This window comes from Chinchilla lanigera, unplaced genomic scaffold (genome assembly GCF_000276665.1).
Source record: "Chinchilla lanigera isolate Chin_1 unplaced genomic scaffold, ChiLan1.0 scaffold00107, whole genome shotgun sequence".
NCBI classification, from domain to species: domain Eukaryota; kingdom Metazoa; phylum Chordata; class Mammalia; order Rodentia; family Chinchillidae; genus Chinchilla; species Chinchilla lanigera.
The window spans coordinates 5,644,999-5,663,188 of NW_004955508.1; the positions used below are offsets into that span (position 1 = coordinate 5,644,999).

The 18,190-nt window shown below is 46.4% G+C and overlaps 1 protein-coding gene across 1 annotated transcript in view; it reads right to left on the bottom strand.

Annotated features, from left to right (window-relative positions):
- Positions 1-11,623, bottom strand: part of Clstn2 (calsyntenin 2) — a 586,750-nt gene extending 575,127 nt beyond the window's left edge. The window contains exon 1 of the mRNA XM_005407778.2: positions 10,781-11,623. Coding sequence (XP_005407835.1) covers positions 10,781-10,886 — 106 coding nt within the window. The 5' untranslated portion in view covers positions 10,887-11,623. The remainder of the gene's footprint in view (positions 1-10,780) is intronic.
- Positions 11,624-18,190: the final 6,567 nt, after the last annotated feature.

The window sequence follows — 18,190 nt, forward strand, 5'->3', positions numbered from 1 at the left end:
TGGGGAGGGTTAATTGAATTAATATATGTAAAGTGCTTTGAGTTTGAAGAGAATACGCAATATAAATGGAAGTGTCACTAAAAAGGTTAATCTAATTTACATCTAACACTTTCAGTTCATGGTGTTAATGAACTATATCCTTTTTGAGAGTGATTAATTTATAGAAATGTGATTATTTTTCCTAATGCTATATATGGGTCAGCTTTTCCCATTACTATATCTAACTTTATGGGAAAATGCAGCATTTTATATATTAAAATAATAAATCAAATGTTCCTGTAATGATTGTATTTCATTAATTACAAAGAGACACGCATTAGATTAACATTTATCTGTTTTAATTAATTTGCTGCAGTGTAGGTACCCCTGCAAATTGGGAAATGACGCATCAACTTGACATAATATTAACAGTTTGGACTGATCCTTTCTGAAAATTTATGGTCCTGCAACTGCTGTGTGCATCGCACAACTATAGTGACCACCAACTGTGTGATTCCTGAAGAATGGATATCAAAGAACTAAGAAGGGACACAACACTAAATCCAAACTGTGAGTCAGCTTCAGGAGAAAAAGGTGTTATTTTGTTGGGTGGGGGGGAGTTGGGAGTTCCAGATGCTCAGAACAGATTTCTTAAGTATGATCATTTTATTCTCTTAGGTGCTTCCTCCCTTCAAAGTTTTCAGCACCATCTCTGTTGGAGAGTCAGGGATTTAGCTCAGCGGCAAAAGCACCTGCCTGGCAAGTGCAAGGTCGTGAGTTCAGTTCCCGGTACCGGAGAAAAACCAAAAAAAAAAAAAAAAAAAGAAATACAAAGAACTTCTTGGGTGAAGGACGGAGGTGCTGTGGGATCCTTCCTGCCAAACGAAAAGCCTACCCCAAAGGGGCTGAGCAGTTTCCCTGAGCCTTGTAGCTGCCCAGTGGATCCGGTCCATGTGAGCCTGCCACCGTGGCCACTGCTTGATACTCCACAGTGATTTTCTGGCCAGGCTTGATGGAAGGCTGAGCATTTATTTAACTGCATAACACAACAGATACCGTGGAAATACAAAATAGAAGTCGTAAAAACGACGTCTACTAAAAAATCAGCAATCTTCACATGACAAATCAATGCAGTGATTCCAAAGGAATAAGCCACATTTTAGCCACTTAAGCATTCTCAGAAGTAATGAGAATAACATTCATAATCCCTCTGAGTGTGAATTCCCACGGCATCTGCTGGGCCTGACATGCACATTTTGTTTGCTCAGTGATCTCCTAACTCACCTACAGAACCAAGTATTTTAACCCCTTACAAAGTGAACACTGCAAGGTAGTTTGGGAGAATAAACACATAACTAAAAGGGAAAGGCCAGAGGGGAAGCTCCTTCCTCTGAGTACAGGCAGGAAGTAGATGTGCCCAGGAGAAGTAGAAGAGTCCCACAGGGTTTGAGGCTGGTGTGGGTGGCAGCAACTTATACTGGGTCCCTCCCTCAGCATTGTGTCCACTCGGAGCCTTGGACAGTGCTAGGCACTGGTCTCACAGTGGTGAGCAGGGTGCTTTCCCTCCAGGGACTCACAGGCTCCCTGGGGAGGCAGGGAGGAAATAGACACTCTGAAGAGCAAACGAGTGGTGGGTGGGATAGGGAGGAACAAGGGCCCACCTGAGAGCGGTACCATCAGGAGACGCTGCATCGTGCTGAGATGCATTTCTCCACCTCAGCTGGGCATCAGAAACAGTGCAGAGCTTTAAACAAAATCCTAGGTCCAGCCCCAGAGCAACCACAACAGAATCTCTCGGACTGGCAGTTTTATCTAACTGTGCTGTATTAAAATCTTACAAGTGCCTCTGCTGTGCAGCTGAGGGCCCCTGGTGCAGAGGACAAGAGGTGGACTCTGAAATTAGACAGTGGGTTCAAATCCAAGCCCTCCTGCTTCAGTAGCTGAGTGGACTAAGTGGCCTAGGTTTCCTCGCTGCAGTTCCCTCACCTACAAAATGTGGGTAATAAAGGCACACATCTCATCATTGAGCCACAAGGGCTAGAGGAGTTAATACCCAGGAAGCACTCAGCACAGTACCTGGCACATAGTAAGAGAGAAGCATTTAGCCGTTTGGAAATTTCTAGAAAGCTCACTGAAAGGAGAGGAAGCTAGGTAAGAAGGCCAGGGAAAAATTATCAACAGATAATTTTAGGCTGGGCCAAAAAGTTTGGACTCTATCTTGAGGGCCGCAGCTTCCCTGGCAATGTGTCAGCAGAGGGGTGGCACTTCTCCCAAGAAGGCAGCTGGGCCCCATGCATTTCTGCTGCAAGAAGGTCTGAGTGTCAAGGGTGAAAGCAGAAATTCTTCGTAGATACCTTTGTCCCGCCCTTTGCTCTGAACGTATCTGAGCCCCTTCTCAAGATACAAGTAGAAATGGAAGAGAGGGAAGTGAAAAGCTTTGGTATCCTCACCTGAAAGACGTGCTGGCAAACAGCGGCAGCGCTCTAGGGGTAATAACAAAGGAATGTGGCAAAAGAACATGCGCACACGTGCTGGGGTGGAGACTGTGGTGCCTGAGGAAGGTGAGAGCCCAGGACTTTGGGACATTATGCTGTTTGTACATTGGGTGGGCATCACAAGCAGCAATCCGTGAGGGAGAGGAAGGGGAGGCAGTAGTCCCTTGCTTTCAGCATCCTGAAAGAACACAGCATGGATAGTGAAGACCAAATTCATGATGACTGGAATCTTCTGTAGGCCTGGCAGAAATGGGATCCATGCCACCATCCTGGCAACGGCATGATGCACACAGTGATAGAACCTAGTGCCTTCATTTACAAAAGCAGTTGCAATGGGGAGAGAAGACAGCTTCTAGGTCTTTTGGGTAGAATCAAAAGGACATGATGAAAGATGGGGTGGATGGGTGTGGAGGGAGAAGCAGGCTGGAGGATTCTTTCCACCAAGACAGAGATGAGCAGCGATTATGAGAGGGAAGACAAGAGCTTGGGTAGGGATACAGGGGGCTGTTGTGGTATCCTGGAGGACCCTAAATGAACAGACAATGAATGAGTTTTGAGTGAGAAGAATGGGCTTAAAGTAACTAAGGAAAAATTATTGGTGAGAGTCAGCAATAACCGTGGGGAAGATCAATGTGAGCAGAAGATGCCCGGGGGCTGGGGACAAGCAAGTACCTGTGGACACCAGAGACCAGACACTTATCCTAAGGATTAGACAGTGCTAAATGGTGAGAGAAGCAGACTTCAGGTGGCCACCATCCACAGAGACACCTGACTTGCCACACTGGCTACCTGGCCTCAGGGAAGTCAGACACCTTGCTTGGATTCTTACTGGCTGTTGCATGCCCTGTGATGTCCATTTGCCAACCTCTAAAATGAGTATTTGTGAGAAACACAATCAATATAGGTAAACGGTTGCCACAACATTCAAAGAAAAGGTAACCTTGATATCATCTTCTCCTTCTGAACTATCTCCTCCCCCTGCTGCCACACACACTGGTCAGCATCCCCTCCTCATTCTCCTCAGGGGCCGCCATTCTATAGACTTCAAAGTCGTCCTGACATCCTTCATTAACCTGCGTGGCCCAAAAGGAGTCAGAAGACGACAGTATGACAATGTATGTCCCAAATGAACTATCAGAGCAGAACTGTTGGTCCAGGGCAGGACCCTCCCCCAAATGCAACAGTACAGACAGCTGCCTTCTCTGCTTGAGGCCAGGCAGGCAGGAGGTCAGGAGGGCTTCATAATGCCTAGATGAGAAGAGACAAACCACGCTCACTTCAAATCCAGGACTCTAAGTGAGGCTTCCGAAGAAGCTGACTTTTCAGAAGTTTTGAAGTGAAATTCAAACAAATATTCCCAGGCACAAGGTGATGGCTCCTGGGCCAGCAGAGTCCCTCGGGTCTCACTCAGAACCTTCCTTGTACAGACACTCAGCCACTATTACAAAGAAGCTCACAGGAGGTAGGAAATCCTGGCCCACACACAATCTAGGTTTGGAACTTCCATTTCTTTGGTTTCTTCATTTTTCTTCATTTTCATATTTTTATTAGTACATGTTTGCAGTATATAATGACCACATTTCACAGGGGAGTTGGTACAGGTACATAAAACATCTCAATTCTTATCCTCCTTCCTCTCCTTCCCTCTCGCCAACACCCTCAAAAAATAAACACTGTAGATTCCATTTGACCCAGCTATTCCCCTTCTAGGCATCTTCCTGAAAGAGTTAAGGACGTCATATTACAGTGATACATTCACCCCTATGTTATAGCAGCACAACTCACATTTGCTAAATCTTGGAAGCAGCCTGTATGCCCATCAACAGAAGATTGTGGTATTTATAAACAATGGAGCACTACCCTGTCATAAAAAGCATAAACTTGAGTCATCTGTAGGAAAATCTATACAACTTGAGATGCTAATATTCAGTGAAATAAATCAGAAATGCAAGCTTAAATATCATGGGCTTCTCTTATATGAGAAACACAAAGTATAAATAAGGAACCTCAATTTTGCTACCTCTAAGCTATAAGGCCCTGAATGAGGCACATTCCTTCTAAGGGTCTAACTCTCCTTCTCTGCAGAAATGGAATATTAGTTTTACCTCCTTCTTACAGTTAGTGTGAGGGTCATCACATCTGAGATGCTTCAAGATGGTGCCTGGCATATGGGATACATTGTTAGCTCTGGAGTCCCCAGACAGAAATATAGTTGATGCTTGTTCAACTCCTTCCTTGATTCTGCCTGTGTAGCAGTCATGAGCATTCTCACTCACTTGCCTTTACCTGTTCTGCTTCTTTCCTCACCTGTGTACCGAACACCTACTCACCCATCAGTACCCTTCTCACTTTCTCCATAAAATTTCCCTAAGTTCACCTAACCTAACCTTGACCCCCTCCTTCCGTCTGTCTGTCTGTCTGTCTGTCTGTCTCTCTCTCCCTCCTTACCCTGCTCAACAGGGTCCTGCTATGTAGTCAGGCTGGCCGTGAACTCATTATGTATATGTAGCTTAGACTGACCTCAGTGTCTAAGTACATATGATTCTCCTGCCTCAGCCTCCCTAAGGCCACTAGTCCCAACTAATTTTCTTTCTTGGGGCTGGGGATTTAGCTCAGCGGCAAAGCTCCTGCCTGGCAAGCGCAAGGTCGTGAGTTCGGTTCCCGGTACCGGAGAAAAATCAAAAAAAAAAAAAAAATAATAATAATTTTCTTTCTTTTCTTACAAGACATTTTAGGGTCTGTGATATAAAACTCTACCATTTTCCTACAAGTTACCAGGTTCTGCGATAGTTCACATCATATGCAAGTTTTCCCCAGACAGTATGACCTCTTTGATATCTGGAACTCACTTTATCTTTTTGCTTCCCTTCAGAGAGAACAGTGAGGGTGGGCAGTAATTACTGGTGACAAGACTAAAGAACAGGCTGGGGCCATGTGCTGCTGGGCCTGACTCCCACCCCCGGCATTCTCCTCTGACCGCGGCCCACTCCCGCTCCTGCCTGTGTCTTCCCCATAAATCACAGTGGGACCCTCTCTCCTACTTGGTGCCAGCGTCACTGGCTCAACATTCTTTCTGCAGCTCAGCCCTCCCCATGGGACATCCTCAAACATGGCCCTGCACAGGAATCACTTCCACCAGGTCCAATCAGTAGTGGACTACACAGCAAAAAGTAAAATAAGTTACTGTCTCAAGCTCTTATTTCTTTATCCTAGTTTGGGCCACCCCTTTCATGTAAGCATACACTATTACAAATGCTATAAGTGGCATGAAGGAGAGAGAACACTGCCTTGCTGTCTGTGACCGTGGGCGGCTGATAGGGCAAGCAATCGTGGTACTCCAAACCACTCCACATAAGCTCCTTCCCCAGAGTGCAGGACCTCCCTCACCTCTGGCGTTGGCACATGGAGACATGGAAGTTTATTTGTTTATTTATTAAACACTACTGGTGCTTCCTCTGAGCCCACCCTGCATTAAAGTCCAGGCCATTTGAGATGACTGAGATGGCAACCCTGGCTTCAGAGGCATTCACAGGCCAGGGGAAAGAAGTAGATGCTTTCATACACAATTTAAGCCAAATAGGAGTGTGCATGTGCATTTATAAGTGATACTCACCTACACACGCATCCACATGCACAGAGAAAAGTGAGAGACATGGAGAGAAACAGAAAAAGAGTTTGAGCTGAGAAAAATATGTGCAAAGTTAATGAATTCCCCGAAAAAGGAATTTCAACCAATCTCAGACCACAGACTAGGATGTTAAGCGGTTAATAATTATAGTTATTGTATAGTCTGTGACTTTTACATACCACAAATTAAGCTGTTTCTAAGCACTATCATCACAACAAATTGAGGCTCAAACAGTTAAACTTACACAAGATCATCTGTTAAGAAGTGATAGAGCTAGGATTGGAACCCGGGTTTCTCTGACAACTATGTCTAAGCTTTGCTTTCTATTGCAGAGGAGACAAGTCTAAAAATATCTACGTCAAGAAATGCCTTCACTAAGCAAACGCCATTGACTATTTAGCTCATGTCTCACAGCTAGGCTCTTAGATAGGGCAGAGCCATGGTGGGGCTCCAGCTCTCAGGACCCATGGACCATCCCTGGAGTCAGGTAAGGAAACACACACATGCCAGGGAGACAGGCACTGTCATCTGGCATTGACCAGCCCAGAAGATGCCTAGGAAAGCCCATGTCCAAGTCTGACCACACCTTGAGTAACAATAGAAATTAAGCAGAGACAGATGCCCTTCTAATCAGAACACAGGGTCCAGGGCAGAGAAAGGGCATGTTCCAGCCCAGAAACCACAGGTGATTCAGGGTGACTGCCAGTCAGAGTACAGCCTCGGACGTATAGCATTGCTGAGGGATTCTTGACATTTGTGTTTCAGCTAACGAAATAATTCTGTCATACGCCTAGGAAACACGTTACTTGCCCACGACACTAAAGCACAATTCATCAAACAATTCCATGCCACTTATGCCTCCACCAGAAATTCTGCAATGTGTAATCTTGAACACTCAAGGATGACTTTTTACTGTGTGGGCAGAACGAAGCTGCTGCTCCAAGCAAGAACACTGGTACCACAGACAAAAGCAAGGCCTTCCTCCCTCACTATAGCCCCATGCCCTTCATACCCAGCAGCCTGGACCTTCATGCTGCTGTGGGCAGGACCACAGGGGTGCCCAGGTCACTTGGAGGTACAGCTCATCTTCCCAGGAACCTGAGAGCTGCTTTTACGCCCAAAGGAAAGTTGCGGGCACAGACATGGTGATACTGATTCTCACTACAAGGTTGCATGCTTTAGTTGAAGTTCTTGGCAGGTCAGGTACTCGCTCTCAGATTCCCTTTCTTCACATACAAAATGGGCTAACAGTGGCTGTGCGTGCGTTGTAAGCGTTAGGACAGCCCGCAGTAACCAGTAAGCACTGCACTTGGTACACACGAAGGAGGGTTCCCTACGTGCAATTACTACAACTGCACTATCATCCTTACCCTTCTAACCCAGGCTCTCCTCTCCCTATTACCAGAGCTGCTTTTGTAAACTTATTCTCCCTGCACCATCTTCCTTACCTGTGTCACCATCACTTAGAATTCTGCTTTGGACAAATTCTGTCTGCTGTCATTCTTTTAAAATTTCCACCTAAAAAATGTTTTTTTTCCAACTGGATCAAAAGTTCATCAAAGAAGGATTAGGGTAGAAAGGGCCAGAGGGGGGCTGGGGATTTAGCTCAGCGGCAAAGCGCCTGCCTGGCAAGCGCAAGGTCTTGAGTTCGGTTCCCTGTACCGGAGAAAAACCAAAAAAAAAAAAAAAACAAAAAAGAAAGGGCCAGAGGATGGTCTGCTGGTATCTGCTCAGAAGTTTCCAGAGAACTGGTCTGGGCACACATGTAAGCATTACAAAAAAGGATGATCTGTACTCAAGGATTGTCCTAAACAACCTCTATGCCTGAACATTGAGAATTGAAAAGTGACCGTGTACCAGATCCTTGAGATCATGAGACCCATGCCCTTCTGCCAGATTTAGCACAAATCTTCAGGTACCTGCCTAGATTGCATGATTCTCTTTACCTTGAGTAAGACATGTCTTTCTCAACGCTAGAGATTTCTTGGATCCAAAATATCATCCCAGCCTTGTTCATAGAGCATATGCATGCAGTCTGATGTGTTCAAGGAATTTATTCTGTCTTTTTTAAACAGCCCAGCTATGGGGGCGGGTTATGAAGAGAAAGGGTTATAACTGGCCAGTATATTATTTCTGAAATTGGGAATATGTTTGCAAGGAAAATGCACCGATCATATAAAAGCCCCAAACTATTTTCTGAGATTAGTTACAGGATCTCCTACAGCAAGAACCAAGAAAATAAAGGCAGAGCATGCTCTGCATCACAAACATGGCATCTTATCCCAGCCTAAAGCTGGGATGGCATACTTTGGAAGAGCTGTCCAGAAGACACATTCAACTCTGCCAACCAGCTTGGTGCCATGTCTCCAATTTTCTTCTGTACATTGATAAAGAAATATATGGAAGAAAAAAAAAACTATTTTTATTCAATCTCTTTCACATGTTTTCCTGAGTTCACTTATTTATTTATTTTTTGTGATGGGAATAATGATATGAACCTTAAAAATGCCAAAATTGGAGGCAGGGTGCATTATATCAAAAGCATATAGCTTTATTATCGGAAAACATTCTTAAGAGACTATATGATTTAGAAATGCAAAATATAACTGCATTTTAATAAAGAAAGTCAGTCCTGTAAATACCAATGAAGGTGTCATAATAAAATGTCTCTGTTGTGATCAAACACGGGTTTATCTTTAAAAATGCAGCAAAAGACGCTCTTTGCAGCCTCCCAGTGGCCGGAAGGCGGAAGGAGAGAACGGACAGGAGGAATTCAGACAGTGAACACTCAGGCAGAGCCGATGAACTTTTTACACTAGAAAGACAAATGGCTGGTCTTAACCATGAAATTGATGCAGTCTAACAGAGGAAAATGAATGATGCTGGTTAAAATGCACGTAATTATTCACAAAAAGTGCATCAAGAGCCTGGCATTTTTTCATTTTTAACATTTTCTTCCTCTTCTCTTCTCACCTTCCCCTCCCTTCAGACCTAAGAGCTCAGCAATGTGTCACACACGCAGAGTTCTCCTCTCCGGTGACTTCTCCCGTGGTCTTCACCTGCGTCACGCTCTCTTCCTGCCTGGAGAATCCACTTATAAACATACTACTTGTTCTGCTACAAAGTGACGGAAAATCGCACCCTCCCCCCACGTAATTACAACGTATGTCATTAGAGAAAGAGTGCAAAGGGTTTAAAAACGCCTTCTTTTTTATTCTGTTTTCACCAAAACAGTCTCTCAGATTGATCTTTTTTTGTAACAGGGACTCCTTCACCACCCGGATGTTAAAACATTTACCTAACGAGTCTTCCCTTTGTCTTTCAAAAAAGAAGAAGAAAACAAACTGCCTGTCAACCTGGAGAAAAAGGCTAGAACAAAACAAGATACCTGCGCACAAAATCTTCAGAATTATGTCACCAATACTATATGTGCAAATACTACAAACAGAAACTCCTCTGTTCTTGCAACTCCCGAGTGACAGAGGAGGTAGTTCCTGAAGCCCAGAAAAGACCTCTAGATCTTCGCGCTCACCGGCAGTAACTCCGTCTGCTGTGCATACCCTAGCCTCGCTACTGATAAGCTATAGTTCAAAGCCAGCCTCCAAATCAGGTCTTACCGGCAGCTGTTTGCTGACCGGTGCAAACCCCTCTCTCTCAGGTGATCTCCAGCCAAGATTCCAAGGACCTTCCTTATTGTCACCTTGCAGATCTAGCCACAGCCCAGAAACCAAACGCATGCCCTCCTGTCAGCAGCGCAGAGAATCAACAAGTTATCACTGGGCCGAGCGCTCTGCCTCGATCTGCTACAACCTCCCCTGCACCGCCCCACCACCACCCACCTTCACCAGGCCCTCTCTCCCGAAGCCTCCTCATCCCCAGCTGGCACGTGATTTCTGTTTCACACCCGCCCTCCAGGCACCCTCACCCAGGCGCTCCTCCCTGCGCTCAGACAGCTGTCAAAGTCCACGGATCTCCTGCTTCTAAGCTCGCCGAATACAACGGGCGTTCGCTGGGATGTAGCTTTTTTCTGGGCGGGAGGGCAGGGAGGTCAGAATCTTCAAACCCATGGGGTGAACGAGGTGGGGTGCAGGCTCGGGACCTCAGGAGCCCCAGCAGAGGCGGAGAGGCAGTGGGGAGCATCGCATCTTCCACTTTTTCCAGACTCTGACGCCCACCAGCAGGGCGGGCGTTCCCAGGGGAGCTGGAGCTGTCCTGGGGGAGCTAACGGAGTGCCAGGCGGTGCTTCCCTGTAGCCTGCAAGTTTCCTCTCCATCCTCGAGCTTGGGGACCAGTCACAGCTCGGCGAGCTCCTTGGGCGACACTGCCTTGAACCTTCCCCTGGGGCACGAGAGACACCTGCCCTTCCTCCCCGCGGCCGCGCCAGCCCTCTCCCGCTGCCCTTGGGCCGCAGTCCGCCACATGCTCACCCGGACAAAGACCGCCCCCAAAGTTGTCTGGACTCCCCAGACCTCGCTTTCCCCTCGGTCCCTGGACCCCGCCCAGGGGCAGGGCCCGATACCTCGAGCGCTCAATTCGGGATCCGTGGGCGCGCGGAGGCCGGAGCAGCTGCGGCGAGGGTGGGCGGGCAGTTCCAGCGCGAGCCGGGGTCTCGGCCGTCTGCACCCTCACACCGCCCTGCCCGCCTCCTGCGAGAGGAGGAAACTTCCCCAGCACCCACCTTTGGCCGCAAGGAGGCGGCGCCGCCGGCTGTCCCCGCTGCCGCCGCCGCTCCCCACGCCCAGCGCCAGCAGGAGCTGCACCCAGCACAGCCTCCCGGGCAGCATCCTCGCCGCCGAAGCCGCCTTCGAGCTGCCGCCGCCACCTACTGCCCGCGCCGGCTGTCGCCTCCGGATGTCCCCGCGCCGCGGGTTTTCCTCGGCGCCCGCAGGGTGCGCCTCGGTGCCCTCTCCGTCGCCGCCGCGCCCGGCCTCCGGTGCCCTCCGCCGCGCCGCGCGCTCGCCAGCAGCAGCCGCGCTCACTGGCGCGGACCCTGAGCGGCTCCGGAGCTCGCCCCGAGACGGTCCGTGACGTCAAGGAGGGAGGGAGGTGGCTCGTGCATATTCATGAGACGCGGACACCGCGCCGGGCTCCGCGCTCCGCTCCGGGCGGCTCAAGCCCCCAACTTTGCACCCCCACTCACCACGCCGGCGCGCTCCAGTCCTCCCGCCCAGTCCAGAGCTGGCGTCCAGAGGAGTCTCCTGGGCGGCTTCGGGCAGCCCTCCGGCCCGATCGCCCTTTTTCAGCTCTCCAAACAGCGGCTGCAAAGGGGACGGGCTGCCCTAGAAAGTACGCCGGGGCCTGAGGGTCGTCTGCGGGGGTCGGAGGGCACCCGGCCCTGCTCTGCCCACCCTTTGAATTGAGATCCGGAGGAAGAGGACCGGCGGGTGTTGCTCTGAGTTCTACCCTTGGCTAGGTCAGTGGACGCTCTCCGCAGCCTGGTCTGGGGAGGGCGCCAGGCGCACACTGGTGCTGAAAAGCGCAAGAACTGCTAGGAGTTGTGGCGCAGCGCAGAGCACTTTGGACCTGGATGGCAGTGGGCAGGCTCTGCGCCTTCGCGGAGAGACAGGCCAGATAGTGTTCCCAGAGGCGATGGACCCGCTAAATCAGAAAAGGCAAACTTGGGTCTGCAAGTTGGGACCACACTGAAACTTCCTCCCAAGGAGTTAACACCTTTCTGTTCTCACTGCATCTCCATCCAAGTGCAGAGCGCTTAACGTCAGGCCTTGTGAGTAAATCTTATGCCAGACAGTACTGTCAGATCTCCGAGTACAGGGACCGGGCACATCTTGGCATCCTCAACCACCGCTAGCCACAGAAAGATCCTAAAGGTGCTCAATAAACATTAACTAATGCCTCAGAATAAATCCTTGACCATATTTACAAATACGTAGCACCAGTGACACAATTCAAGGTTCGTAAGAAGTAGTTCTTGCCCCGACAGTAAGCACTGGATGAGTGGGCATTGGAGATACTCAACTCAGAGTCTGTGTTCTCCCTCTGGGAAGCAAGAGAGGGCAGTAAAAGCAATTACAATTCCTTGTAAATGTAATGGTTCTGCATATTCTTTATGTTGCGAGATGCCAGCCTATACAAATCAATTAACAAAATGTATGCATTGCAACAGTGACTCAGCAGCGTCCTATAATTAATAAGTGTACTGTGGGGTACTCAACAAAGCCATAAAATCTATTAACAGCCCTAGTATTGCTCAGCCTCCTGTGCTACCCTGGAAGCACTCCCAAAGCCTGCAGTTACAAAAGCAGACTTCAGCGTTTCAGGCAACAACAGGTGCTTAAGGACAACCACAAAGCACGGTGGCTGTAGGACCAGGAGAGATTCATCACTCAGGTTTCCTTTAACCTACAAGTCAATATCTAGGCTATATTCTTATCTCACACCTGAGGAGTTGGAGGCTGGACAATATTAGGTCGCTTCTTTGCACAAGGTCAAAGAGCTAGCAAGTGCCCCAGGCCAACACAGAGACCTAGCCTTATTTGGATTTTGTTACCAGAATCCAAAAAGTGTGGCATGAACTTGACACAGATAAAATCCGGGAGCCACCAAAAGGAGGACTGTAGATTCGACTCATGTGCTTCCATTTATGCTCATCCAACTCCCTCTCTGCTCCGCCTTGATTTTCTCTAAGAAGTACACCTGCCTTACTGACTCACCTCTACTGTCCCCGATGGCATTAAACTGGGGCAAATATTTTACATGAAATTTCAATTCAGTCCAAAGAATGAGAAAGGAAGAAAGAAAGCTAACTGGAAAAAAAGCTTCAGTAGAACACCAGAAATGAACACGGCAGAGCAAAACACCAGGGGGCAGACCTGTGTCCAACAGGGAGATAGTTGCAGCCTCCATCTTTTCCTCCCCAGATCACGTTAATGACAATGCATATATTGTGGTAGATCAAGGGCACTAAAAATCGCCATCTCTTATGCTTCCCTGAATCTATTTTCACTATGGAGGTGCCCTCCCACCCCATCTCAGAGGTTGGCTGTATGATTTACTGTGGGCGGTGAGACAATAGTATACATGGTTTCTCTTTCTTTGGCAGACTCCTGTCAGTACCATGAGAACAAACCCAGCTGAACCTGCACAAAAGTAGGAGACCACATGGAGTAGAGCTGAAATGTCCCATCGAGCCATGGCCACTTTAACCTGGTCAGTGCCAACTAATCCACAAGTAGGCCACAGATACATGAGCAAACCTAGCCAAAATCAGCCAGGTCTGGCCCACATCAGAATTGCTCATTTGACTCAGGAGAAATAATAAATGGTTCTTGCATTAAGGCACTATATTGGGGAGTAGGGGGGGCTCAGTCACCTCATCACCAAGATGCAATATCTGACACCTACAACTTAAAGGAGAGCTTTATTTTGGCTTGTGGTTTTAGAGGATTTAGTCCTTGTGTGGTTGGCCAGCTCCAAGAGAGAAATGGCATGGTAGCAAGGCCTGGGCAGAGGAAAGTTGCTAGTGTCATGGCAGCACAGAAGCACAAAGAGAAAGGAAGAGCCAGGAAGGAAGATATGCATCTCCAGGTCATGCCCCCAGTGACCTACCTCTAACCAATAAGTGACTTCCTTCTAACCTCTCTTTCATAAATAAATAACCTCCTAATAGATGGCCAACTAAAATCTCATCAGTGGACTAATCCACTGCTGAGGATAGTGCCCCATGACCCAATCACCTCCCAAATACATGAAGTTTTGGGGGGACACACTGGAGCTAAACCAGAACTGAAAGAATTGCTTAAGCAGTGTGATACCTATAGTATTAGGTCAAATGAGAAAATGTAGCTGGAACACTCAGTATGTTGTACATAGCCAATGTTCAATAAATGTAAAAATGTCTTCCTCTTATTCCTACTTCTTAAGTCTCTGAGATTCCAGTCATAACCCCGATTTGGTTCACTTGGGGAAAAGACACCACTGACCTTGCTGAGAGGGGAAGAAATTAAGTTCAGACTTAGAGACACTCAGGTCACAAGAGCTTCAAGTCCATGCCATTTGTATTGAGCACTGCTGTATTATCTACCAGACCACTGCAGACACAAAAATTGGATCAAGCAACTAAAAGTGAATGGATCTCCACTCACTCACTGGCTTTGGCGTTGTATATCCCAAACCCCTTTTCATACTTACAACAAGAGGCTCTATTTTCCCTACTTAATATAATCAGATTACAGGCTCAGAAAGTTTAGGTAACTAATCCACACTCACATAACTGTGAAGAATATCAATTCACATCTGCCAAATTTCATTTTTCTCCCACACAGGATTGTTTGAGGAGTAGCATGGAAGAAAATAAGCAACAATAAATTTTTTAAAAAAATATTTATCCTTCATTGCCTCTGAGTAATGACCATTTAAATAGCCAATTATCACAAAAGTGGTGATACAAACCTCTAAATCGATTGAATCTGTACTCCTTATTCTATACGTTTATAGCATGTTCTTTTAATGGCCTTGTTCAAAAACTGGTGAGCCAAATGATGTAAGGTTTTAGTTACCTTCAGTCCCGAATCCAGGTTCCAACCTTCAAGGTAATAATGAATCTCAGGCAATTTATCTGGATCAATAGCTTATAATAAATAAATAACTCCTCCACTCCAGAAAACAGAATCTAACAAGAGCAGGTCTCTCATAAGCAGAGCTAGTCCCTCTCATTTTCAGCAGGGTTGTTAATGCTTTGTCCAATTAAACACCGAAACAGAGCCTCTGAATAATTTAAGCTGGATAAATGAAGAAAATAAATAAATTATACCTAGTCATGGAAACTTATTTTTTAAAAAATGAAACAGACTTTCTACAAGACCCAAATTTAATTCAACTAAATGTACTTAGCTCTAAAAAAAAAAAAAAAAAAAAAAAAACAGCTTGAAAATATGATCTGAAAAGATCAGAGCCATTCATTGTTTCTCTGTTCCATGCCGGCACATAACATTGGGTCTTCATGACCTGCGGGGGCCACTGGGTGTCACAGAATTTTCAACATTGCTTTCAGAAGTTTGGTGCTAGGATAGATGTTGCATTCTTTTGGTTTGTTTGTTTCTTGCTTGCTCATTTGTTCATTTGTTTTGCTTTTTTTGTTAAGTTTAAGCATTCTTTTCAGGAAAGAACAGGAAAATCTTGCTCAAAACCAAATCTAGTTCATGTTCGACACTGTTAACTCAGGGCCCAGTGTTTTATGTTAGGCATGGAAGAATTCCCTGAGCAAAACACAAAGATGTCATTAATTATAGCGAGTCATCACTCCAAACATTCTCTTGTACTTTCTTTAGATCTTCATACCCTGTGGTGTTTTTGTACAAAGAGCCATAAAACTCAGTGACAGTTCTCCCACTGGGAGACAGACTCTCTCAGGGAGTCTGAATAGCGTTAACCTGAGCACAGCTTCTGCAGATAGACTGTGGTAGTGGCGATGCTATATGACTTCTCAGACTAGATTATAAGAGCAATGCAGCTTCTGTCATCTTTGTTAGAAGCACAAAGAGAAAGGACGAGCCAGGAAGGAAGATATGCACTTCCAGGTCATGCCCCCAGTGACCTACCTCTAACCAATAAGTGACCTCCTTCTAACCCCTCTTTCATAAATAAATAACCCCCTAACAGCTGGCCAATTAAAATCTCATCGGTGGACTAATCCACTGCTGAGGGTAGTGCCCCATGACCCAATCACCTCCCAAATACATGAAGTTTTGGGGGGACACACTGGAGCTAAACCAGAACTGAAAGAATTGCTTAAGTAGTGTGATACCTATAGTATTAGGTCAAATGAGAAAATGTAGCTGGAACACTCAGTATGTTGTACATAGCCAATGTTCAATAAATATAAAAATGTCTTCCTCTTATTCCTACTTCTCAAGTCTCTGAAATTCCAGTCATAACCCCGATTTGGTTCACTTGGGGAAAAGACACCACTGAGCTCACTGAGGTCACTTATATTTAAAAATCTGAGCCACCGTTTAAGAAGTTCACCTACCTGAGGGAGGCTCATAGGCCATGTGGAAAGGCTACACAAAGATGTGATTGCCAGCCTAAGGCCAACGCTGAAGTCATCCCAGAACATCCAGATAATTCCATTTGGTAGGTGTGGATTCAATCCCCCCATCACACCCAGATGTTTGCATCTGCCTAGCTGAAGCCTTGGACATTATGAAACAAAGTCAAGCCATTTCTACCATGCCTTCCCCAAATTCCTGACCCCAGAACCTATGGGTGTAATCAAATGGTTGTTTATGCTACTGAGATTTGGGGTGGTTTTCAATGACTTAAGATTAATCAGGATATACTTATTTCCATGTTTCCTACAACTCAGACTGGGAACAGGGAAGCACATTGAGGTAAGTCATTTGTAACTAGCCTCACTTTCCAACTCAAAGTGGAGACGTGTAGAGGCCAAGAAAACAAATCAGTAGAGCTTAGTGGAAAGAGAATGCCTTCTAGAATCACACAGGCCTAGGTTCCAAACCAAGCCCTGCTGTTTTCTAACTATATTTGTCTCGAGAAAGCTGCTCATTCTGTTTGAATCTCAGTTTCCTTCCCTACAAACTGGAAGCAAGGAAACAAGGTTGCTTATAGAATTAAATGAAATGTAAACTGCTAAATTCTTTCCCTGATACATGATAGGAACACAGTATATGCAGCATTGGTAGTTATAATGGACGCTCACCTCGGGCTACACACGTTGCTGGTGGCCTCTCTCCTAATTCGTTACTTGGTGTTTTCTATCCAGTGAAATGTGGTTAGATATGGATCCACATGGAGACACACTAAACCCAGCTGTACCAGCAGCCCCTTTGCCAGCACTGCTCCAGGAAGCAGCAGCCTCGCTCCCTACCAGAGCACTTCAGCTGTGTCATATGTACGGAGATCCATCTGCTTTGTTCTTCCAGGTTTCTTTGCTCCACTAAAGAGGGATGAGAAAGAACTTGCCATTTACTGAGCACCTACTATGAACCAAGCACTGTCCATTTGACCTCATCCAACCCTCCAAAAATTTAGAAAGGTAATTTATCATTCCCACTGTACATCTAGGGAAATTGAGGCTTAAAGAGATTTAGTGATTTTCTCAAAGACACTAAGGTATATACTACTGTAAATAAAAGAGCTGAAATTTGAACTAAAGTGTGTCTGAACCTGAAGCAAAGTTTTTCCAGCTAAGCAAGGCAATGTGTCCAGCTTCCACCGTAGCTATATGCAGGGTTTGGGTAAAGATTAGGTGGGCTGCCCTAATTCCTCTCGACTGTAATCCCAGTATAAGTGTTACAGGGCAGTGCTTGCCTTTCAGTGTTGTTTCCCAGACCAGAGTCCTGTCTCTCCTTGTCTCTGTCAGTACTGACAGTTCTGCCATAGGGATGTTCCTCTCTCCCTCTTTCCTTTCTCTTCCTACAGTCTTTAGCCTTATGTCCCAACCTATCTCCTGACCCATTTCTCCCATGCATGTTTTTCATGTGAGCAGCTGCTTAACCATCAATACCTGTTCTTCACTGCTTGGATACTCTCCATGGCTCCCCATGACCTACAGAAGAAAGTCAAAACCCCTTAACCAGAGCTGAAGGCCTTTACCAGCCTGGACTCAGTGTTCAGTGATAACCTGACTACTGTGAGACCATTGTGTGTGTGTGTGAGTGTGAGCATGTGTACGTGTGTGCGTGTGCATGTGCGTGTGTGTATGTCCTCTGCTCCAGCCAGGTGTCATCGTTGTTACAATGGGGACCATGCCAGTCTTGCTTCTACCCTTTTGTTCACTGTGTACCTTCTCTTCTGAGCTAGATTTTGATGCCTTCAAGTTCATGTATTAAAATTCTAATCCCCCCAGTACTTCAGAATGCAACTGCATTTGCATGTACATATTACAAGATATGGCCTTTTCAAAATTAATTAAATTAAAATGGGGTCATTCCAATTGGTCCCAATCCACTACGACTGGCTTTCTTTCCAAAGAGAAAAGCTGGAGATGCACATATAACAGAGGGGACTCCATGTACAGTCCTGGGGAGAATCTGGCCATCTGCAAGTCAGAGAGAGAAGCCTTAGAAGAAGTGAAGTCTGCCCACACCAAGATCTCAGACTGCCAATT